Below are 9,159 nucleotides of genomic sequence, written 5' to 3' on the forward strand. Positions count from 1 at the left end.
GGGGGGGTCTTAGGAGGGAGCAGTTAGGGGACAAGGAACAGGGAGGCTTAGGTAGGGGGTGGGGTTCTGGAGGGCAGTTAGGAGCAGGGGTCCCAGGAAGGGGCAGTCAGGGGACAAGGAGCAGGGGGGGAGTTCTGGGGGCGGGGCTGTCGGGGGCAGGAGTGGGAAGAGGGATCGGAGCAGAGGGGTTTAGATGGGTCGGGAGTTTGGGGGGGGGCTGTCAGGGGGTGGGGAGTGGTTGGATGGGGCGTGGGAGTCCCAGGGGTCTGTCTGGGGGTGGATAAGGGTTGGGGCAGTCAGGGTACAGGTAGGGGGTAGGGTCCTAGGGGGCCAGTTAGAATGGGGGGAGGGTCTCAGGAGGGTGCAGTCAGGGGACAAGAGGCAGGGAGGCTTAGGTAGGGGGTGGAGTCCTGGGGGCAGTTAGGGGCAGGGGTCCCAGGAGGGGGCAGTCAGGGGACAAGGAGCAGGAGGAGGGTTGGGGGTTCTGAGGGGGTGGGAAGTGGGGGGGCAGGGGTGGGGCTAGAGCGGGGCTTCTCCCGTCCTCTTTTTTGCTTGCTGAAATATGGTAACCCTATCACTCTCTGTCTGTGCCCCACCTCCCAGCCCATTGGGGCAGGAAAACTTATGTTGAAGAGGATGAGAGATTAACTCCTGTCCTGGCCCTTTAAATGTCCACTGCTGATCACCAACCATGCCCAAGTGGCACCCTGATTGGTTACGACGGAGCCATTCCTCCTGACCAATCAGAGAGCGGCTTATTGCCATCTTTGTTCTGCTGCGGCGCCGGCATACGCAGCGGAAGTCAGCTTGCCCTGAGTCTGTGAGCATCTGGCTGTTTAATCGGAAGCGCTGCTGCCCTGAGACATGTGACGCGCTGACCGTTTCCGCCTTCGTCACTCCCAGCCACAGGGGGCGAGTACTTTCTAGAGGTTCTGGGGCCGCCTCCCCTCTATGGCAGGGAGGGAGCAGGAGAACTAAAGGAGGCTACCGCGCAGGCTCAGAACCCGGGGGGAGGCGGTGGGGGAAAATGGCGGACAGCAAAGCGGGAGAGGAGAAGCCGAAGGAGCCGCAGGCAGACGGAGGTGAACACGCAGCGCCGCTCACCCCATATCCTCCCTGCCCGCGCACGAGGGACCGAGGGCGGGCAGCGGGAGGGACCCGGGCGGGGTCCCCTGGGGGTGGCGGGCCCGGTGTGTGTCGGGGGAAAGGGCCCGGGGCGCGGTCTCCGGCTGCTCAGAGCCCGGCCGCTTGCCCCGCTGCTGGGCGCCCAGCCCGTGGGTGAGCCGGGGAGCAGCCTCTGGCTCCGGGTGGCTTCAGTGCGGCGGCCCGCGGGTGATTGGCCGCTTGGGGTGAGTCACGGGCCCGCCGTGGCTGGATGGTTTCATCCCCAGCGAGGCGGATCCGGGCCGGGGCGTGGCGGTCCCTGGGCTGCAGCAGCAGCGTGGGGGTGTCACCAGCGCTGACCGGGACCGACCCGCTGAGGCTTGGGGCTGTACGGCAGGGGCGCTGGGACATTTTATAGTGGGGATGCTGAGATCTATTGAACCCAACCGTAAATCCTGTAAGTGATGGGAACCATTTCAAATCGGGGGTGCTCAGCCCCCCCCCCCCCCCGTGCCCCTAGTTCTAGCACCTATGCTGGGGAGGGGTCGTCCTCCTTTGATGTGTTAAGACCACTAGACCAGTCTGGTGGAGATCCTGATCTCAGTAAATTTGGTACCCACATCTTTGAAATTATGTCTCATGGCATAGGCTTTTGGGGCTTTTTTGCTACTCGAATCAGAGGGAAAATGGCAGTCTAGTCATTAACCCTATGTGGTCTGCTCTTACTGGATTGTACCTAGTAGTTAAACTTGATCTTTAAAGTTAATGGACCTGATCCTGCTGTGCTTAGTTGGGTAAAGCTCCTGTCATTCACTGGGGATCTTGCCTGAATGAAGACTGCAGGATTGGGCTTAGTATTGTCAAGGAATGTCATTTTTTGGTCATATTCCCTGATTCTTATTTTTTTAAAATCTTTTTTTTTTTAATTTCTAAGTTTTACATAAGGTATCCAGTAGATTAATTTGCATAATCAGATACATATATTTTGTTACCAAACTGCCCAACGAGCAGCTGTACCATATATTGAGAGAAATAATGTATATTGTAGATCCTTTGGAGCTACAATACCTCTTAAGGATCAGCTTATTTAAAAAAATAAGCTATATGGTGCATCTACAGTTCTCAGTAAACTATCATTTTCCTTACACACTACTACACTACTTCAGATATTATACTCTTTTTTTTTTTTTTTGGGGGGGGGGAGTTCACAAGATTTGTTTTTATTTATTTATTTATTTATAGTGAAAATGAGGTTAATGTTACTTGAGTCTGGTATTCGCATCTACCAGCATATCATTTATTGTCAGTTTTCTTGGAAAGCTGAGTGTTTTTTCCCCCCCTCATCTTCCACCTGGTGGTAATGGTATCTTTGCCAAGCCAAAGGCTGACCCCCCCCCCCCTTTTTGTTTAAACATAACTCATTGGGACTTCAGATGGGGCCACTCTTTGGCAATTAAATGAAGGCTTTAAACTAATTAAAACAGACTTGACAAGTGCGAATGACTTCAGATAGGCACATAAGTACTGTATTTTAGTTCTCTCTACAGATCGTTATCCGTACAAAAACATTTGGTTTTGTGTAGCTCCTTAAACCTCAGTGCTTTAGGAAACAGTAAATTAGATGCCAGTAATTCAGTGACCGAATAGTTTTGCAGACATGCAGTCTTCAGTGGCCCACAAACAACCTTGGACAGTAGAACATTATTTTAATTAGAAGTGGAAGGTTGGCCAAGACACTGGAGTTATTCCTTGCTCTTTGGAAACTGATGTGAAATCTTCAATTTTTTCCTGAGCTGGAAGGCCTTCCAAAATGAATATAGGTGGGAAGTGCTCTTGTTCTGATGTGACTCTTAATAGTCCTACACTGTGGTCCGGAACTCTCAACCTTGCCCAGAGGCAAGAGATCTATTGGATGAGCAGTACAGAAACTTGAGAAAGCTATAAAATTAGCATTGTTGCCAGTCCAGTTTATCAGATGCACAACCTACACAGAAAAGAAAGTGAAAACTGCTCACTTATATGTCTTTGTTGACTTGCAAGTGAGTAATTCTTCCTTGAAGTAACATTCCTCTATCTAGCTATGACCTAAATACAGAGCACAGGTCTGGGTAGTTATGGAAATAGCAGTGATGCTTGTAGGAGGTAGAAAAGAGAGGTGGAATATGATCTGGCTGACAGAAAAAAGAATATGAAAGCACAAAAACCCAAATGCACTGTGGGGCTTAGAGAATGGTTGGTAAACCTACTTCAAGAACAGCTTTGCAAGGAGAAGACTAGTATCTAGATTTCTTATGTTACCTACAGAAACAGAGTACTTAAGGGAAATTTTCACTGGGCTGCTTTAAACATTTTGCAGCTCATCATGCAAGTGGCCTTTCTGTAGGGAAGCTCTTGCTGCTAGCAATCCACTACTGGTCTTAAATGTAGTTAATAGAAGTAGTGTTCACACCACCTCGACAGGCTGTCCTGGAAGCCAATTTTGGGAAAGAGAAGACTCAGTATCAAATTATGTTGAAAGTAAAAAGAGGACAAAAAGACTCATTTGCTCCTTGAGTGCAGTAGTTAGAGTTCAGTTTTTAATTATCAGTATTCCAGGTTTGCCATTTATTTAATAAAAACAACAAGGAGTCTGGTGGCACCTTAAAGACTAACAGATTTATTTGGGCATAAGCTTTCGTGGGTAAAAACCTCACTTCTTCAGATGCATAGAGTGAAAGTTACAGATGCAGGCATTATTATACTGACACATGGAGAGCAGGGAGTTACTTCGCAAGTGGAGAACCAGTGTTGACAGGGCCAATTCAATCAGGGTGGATGTAGTCCACTCCCAATAATAGATGAGGAGGTGTCAATTCCAGGAGAGGAAAAGCTGCTTCTGTAATGAGCCAGCCACTCCCAGTCCCTATTCAAGCCCAGATTAATGGTGTTAAATTTGCAAATGAAGTTTAGTTCTGCTGTTTCTCTTTGAAGTCTGTTTCTGAAGTTTTTTTGTTCAAGTGACTTTTAAATCTGTAATAGAATGACCAGGGAGATTGAAGTGTTCACTTACTGGCTTTTGTATGTTACCATTCCTGATGTCCGATTTGTGTCCATTTATTCTTTTGCGAAGGGACTGTCCGGTTTGGCCAATGTACATGGCAGAGGGCCATTGCTGGCACATGATGGCATATATAAAATTAATAGATTATTAGGTCGGATTATGAACAGGAGGCTGCCAGGCAACTCTCCAAGACCACATTCTACAAGCCACTATCCTCTGATCCCACTGAGGAATACCAAAAGAAACTACACCATCTGCTTAAGAAATTCCCAGCTTCAGTACGGGAACAAATCTACATGGACACACCCCCAGAACCCCGACCAGGAGTATTCTATCTGCTACCCAAGATCCATAAACCCGGAAACCCTGGACGCCCCATCATCTCAGGCATTGGCACTCTTACAGCAGGATTATCTGGCTATTTGGACTCTCTCCTCAAACCCTACGGTATCAGCACTCCCAGCTATCTTCGAGACACCACCGACTTCCTGAGGAAACTACAATGCATTGGTGTTCTTCCTGAAAACACCATCCTGGCCACCATGGATGTAGAAGCACTTTACACCAATATTCCACATGAGGATGGACTACAAGCTGTCAGGAACAGTATCCCTGATGAGGCCACAGCACGCCTGGTGGCTGAGCTTTGTGACTTTGTCCTCACCCACAACTACTTCAGATTTGGGGACAACTTATACCTTCAAGTCAGTGGCACTGCTATGGGTACCCGCATGGCCCCACAGTATGCCAACATTTTTATGGCTGACTTAGAACAACGCTTCCTCAGCTCTCGTCCCCTGGTGCCCCTCCTCTACTTGCGCTACATTGATGACATCTTCATCATATGGACCCACAGAAAGGAGGCCCTCGAAGAATTCCACCTGGACTTCAACAATTTCCACCCCACCATCAACCTCAGCCTGGACCAGTCCACACAAGAGATCCACTTCCTGGACACTACAGTGCAAATAAGTGATGGTCACATAAACACCACCCTATACCGGAAATCTACTGACCGCTATACGTACCTACATGCCTCCAGCTTCCATCCAAGACACATCACACGATCCATTGTCTACAGCCAAGCCCTAAGATACAACCGAATTTGCTCCAACCCCTCAGACACAGACAAACACCTACAAGATCTTTATCAAGTATTCTTAAAACTACAATACCCACCTGGGGAAGTGAGGAAACAGATTGACAGAGCAAGACGGGTACCCAGAAATCACCTACTACAGGACAGGCCCAACAAGGACAATAACAGAACACCACTGGCCATCACATACAGCCCCCAGCTAAAACCTCTCCAGCACATTATCCACGATCTACAACCTATCCTGGAAAATGATCCTTCACTCTCACAGACCTTGGGAGGCAGGCCAGTCCTCGCTTACAGACAACCCCCCAACCTGAAGCAAATACTCACCAGCAACTACACACCACACCACACCACAGAAACACCAACCCAGGAACCAATCCCTGTAGCAAACCTCGTTGCCTACTCTGTCCCCATATCTACTCTGGCGACACCATCAGAGGACCCAACCACATCAGCCACACCATCAAGGGCTCATTCACCTGCACATCTACTAATGTTATATATGCCATCATGTGCCAGCAATGTCCCTCTGCCATGTACATTGGCCAAACTGGACAATCCCTCCGCAAAAGAATAAATGGACACAAATCGGACATCAGGAATGGTAACATACAAAAACCAGTAAGTGAACACTTCAATCTCCCTGGTCATTCTATTACAGATTTAAAAGTCACTATCATTGAACAAAAAAACTTCAGAAACAGACTTCAAAGAGAAACAGCAGAACTAAACTTCATTTGCAAATTTAACACCATTAATCTGGGCTTGACTAGGGACTGGGAGTGGCTGGCTCATTACAGAAGCAGCTTTTCCTCTCCTGGAATTGACATCTCCTCATCTATTATTGGGAGTGGACTACATCCACCCTGATTGAATTGGCCCTGTCAACACTGGTTCTCCACTTGCGAAGTAACTCCCTGCTCTCCATGTGTCAGTATATAATGCCTGCATCTGTAACTTTCACTCTATGCATCTGAAGAAGTGAGGTTTTTACCCACGAAAGCTTATGCCCAAATAAATCTGTTAGTCTTTAAGGTGCCACCAGACTCCTTGTTGTTTTTGTAGATAGAGACTAACACGGTTACCCCCTGATACTTAACATTTATTTAATGGTTTTTAAAAATAATGATTTAGTTGTTCCATAAAAGCAAATATCTGGTCTGGGTAGAGTCTCTTTTTTTGCCCTTTTGAATGAGTAAGCTCATCTCCCTTTGTAAAAATCGTACTCTAGAAAGGCATAACTGATTAAACATGTTCCTACTAAGGGCTTTCACTGTCTCTGTACTATACTTCCTTCTTATAGTGTTTGGAGACCTAGAAAGGTTTAAATCTAGCCTTTAAAATAGATAATTTGGCTTTCTATGGCTTAATAGGGAAGTGCTTAGAAATTCTTGCAGAAGGAAGACTTCAGAAATGCAATACATCTGGACTTCTATAGGAAGAAATGTTAATTTCTTTAAAAATATAAGCTTGATTAGCTCAGAGTGGCAGGGGAGTGAGAAGTACAAAGAATGGTGGTGAGAGAGGCTAGTGATTGTCAGAAGGAGAAGGGTGGGAGAGAGAATAGTAGAATGTGGATGACACACACAAGTGGCTTTAGAGTCCAGAAAATCATCATCATACACTTTTCCTGTTCAATACTAATGTTATGCATCACGTGTGTAATGTTATAGTGGTTCTAACCTTGAGATCCGTTTATTGTCTAACCTCACTGCATATAGAATTTCAGTGCAGCACTTACATATAAAGGGCTTTATCTTGTTCCTCTGATATTCAGCACATACTGCTGCATCTCTTGGAAAAATTGATTACTTTGCATGGTTATGCAAGCTCATCTTCTGATTTCTGCAATATTTTCAGTAGAATCAAGTCCTACATTCTTAACAAAGGGAGGTGCACACAATTTCAGAACAGGAACTAAGCTCTAAACCCATCTCTACTTGCCCTATTTATAGTTACCTGAAACTTGTTACATATGGGCACCTGTGAGAAGGTCTCTTGAAATGGTTGAGATTCCAGTTCACTTGTAATTTCCTTGCCAATGAACAATCTATACTGTTCCAGGAATAAATTCAGAGAAGGCTTGTCAGTCTTGGCTAAACTTCCAGTTCAGGTAATTAATTTTTGGTTAATCTTGAAATATTAATAAAACTATAATCTGACATTGGCCAACTACTTAAATACTGCATTATCAATTCAAATACGTAATTGCCAGAAATTAAATTCTCAGTCAGTCTGAGTGCAGGCATGTTGTACTCACTGATGCATAACAACATGTTTTTTTCTTAGCTGTGTGCTTCCCAGCACTCTTATTGAGGGTGTCTGATCTGCATAATCACTCTTCAGTTATTCCTCAGACTCTTCCATGAATACACACATCACTCTGTTTTGCTCCTGTAGTCAAAATTTACAACCTGCTTGCCAGCAATAAACACACTGACTCAGTTTCTATTCCTTTAGATAAAGCAAAAAAAAAATCCAAAATGAGGAATGAAAGAGAAGAAAATAAAATACCACGAAGTAGAGAATGAGTTGGCCAGACTGCTGACTGGGAAAATGTATCTTTTTTTAAAAAAAAGCAATAATATAAAACCCTGCTGGCTCATTACACTCGTTCCTTCCCTTTGTGATTCCCTAGCTTGCAAGCCAGCAAGGGTTTTCTCTCCAGAAGAACCCATTTTTGAGTTTGTTTTGAGATTCCCAGGCCTTCCCTTCCTTCCAGTTCAGTTTGGACAGCTGAGTGTAGTTGCTAAAACTGGCTTCTGAACTTCCACACTTTACTGATTGAACTTAAGCTTAATTATATAGTGGAGCTGTATAGTAAACTTTGTGACAAGATCATCTTGTTGCTGTGATCATTATTAGAGAGAAATATTTCTTTCAGCATTTTAAGAAAGGGTTATTTATGTTCCATTGGCAAGACAACATATTCCAAATACAGTGGTGTTTCTCTGCCTGAAACGTTTTTGATTAAATATGCCCTATCCTAAACTACCATTTTCTAAAGTTAGGAATGAAGACTTTGGTTGATTACATGCAAGACTAGTCTTGCACTTAGAGCTGCTTTAAGGCACACTTAGAAAAATTGCTCTGTAATGTGCATTCAGAAATGTCAGATGGAATACTAGCATTAGAACTAGGAACATTGCTGTTCCTAAGTAACTTTTTCATGTATCCTTCTTCCTCTTGATTCTGTCTCACTTGTCTGTAACTTTATTCTTTCCTCACCCTCCCCCCACCACATTTTTATTTCTCTCTTCCTACCTCAAGTTGTGTAGCAACACAGACTAGCATTGCTCATGGATAGTGAAACGAATTAGCATTGAGCTCCTAGTCAGTTTCACTGTCTATTATGCTCCCAAGGGTAAATAACTGTTCTAAGTTGCTTGCATCTGGTTATTGTTGTTTTGCTGACTGAAACAGTGAGCTAACAGTATATTTTGCTCCCCAGTTAAGAAACATCATGGACAGGCTGTTTGTATGACTTGGAAAACATGGCAGGAAATTATAGGTACAGTAACTCCTCACTTAAAGTCATCCCGGTTAACGTTGTTTCATTGTTACGTTGCTGATTAATTAGAGAACATGCTCGTTTAAAGTTGCACAATGCTCCCATATAATGTTGTTTGGCAGCTGCCTGCTTTGTCCACTGCTTGCAGAAAGAGCAGCCGGTTGTAGCTAGGTGGTGGGGGCTTGGAACCCAGGTGGACCAGCAGCCCCCCCCATCAGCTCCCCGCTCCCCTAAGTTCCCTGTGCAGTAGCCGCCCAGCAGGCTATCAATTGCCATGTGCTGCTCCTGCTCTCTGCCTTGGAGCTACTCCCTGGAGCCTCCTGCTTGCTGTGCGGAGGGTGGGGGTAAGGGGGATAAGAGGGAGGCTAATGTCAGGGTGTCCCCCTCCCCCCTGCTCTTGCC

The 9,159-nt window shown here is 45.7% G+C and overlaps 1 protein-coding gene across 3 annotated transcripts in view; it reads left to right on the top strand.

Moving 5' to 3' along the window:
* The first annotated feature begins 980 nt into the window (after positions 1-980).
* The window catches only part of PCNP (PEST proteolytic signal containing nuclear protein), a 17,789-nt gene continuing 9,610 nt past the window's right edge, over positions 981-9,159 (top strand). The window contains exons 1-2 of one of the 3 annotated variants that reach the window (XM_026659007.1): positions 986-1,082; positions 8,698-8,757. In XM_026659007.1, coding sequence (XP_026514792.1) covers positions 1,028-1,082; positions 8,698-8,757 — 115 coding nt within the window. In that variant the 5' untranslated portion in view covers positions 986-1,027. Of the gene's footprint in view, positions 1,083-8,697; positions 8,758-9,159 lie in introns of all 3 variants that reach the window. The other 2 variants (XM_026659009.1, XM_026659008.1) reach the window with 2 other exon arrangements.

This window comes from Terrapene carolina, unplaced genomic scaffold (assembly GCF_002925995.2).
Source record: "Terrapene carolina triunguis isolate 2854851 unplaced genomic scaffold, T_m_triunguis-2.0 Scaffold558, whole genome shotgun sequence".
Classification (NCBI taxonomy): domain Eukaryota; kingdom Metazoa; phylum Chordata; order Testudines; family Emydidae; genus Terrapene; species Terrapene triunguis.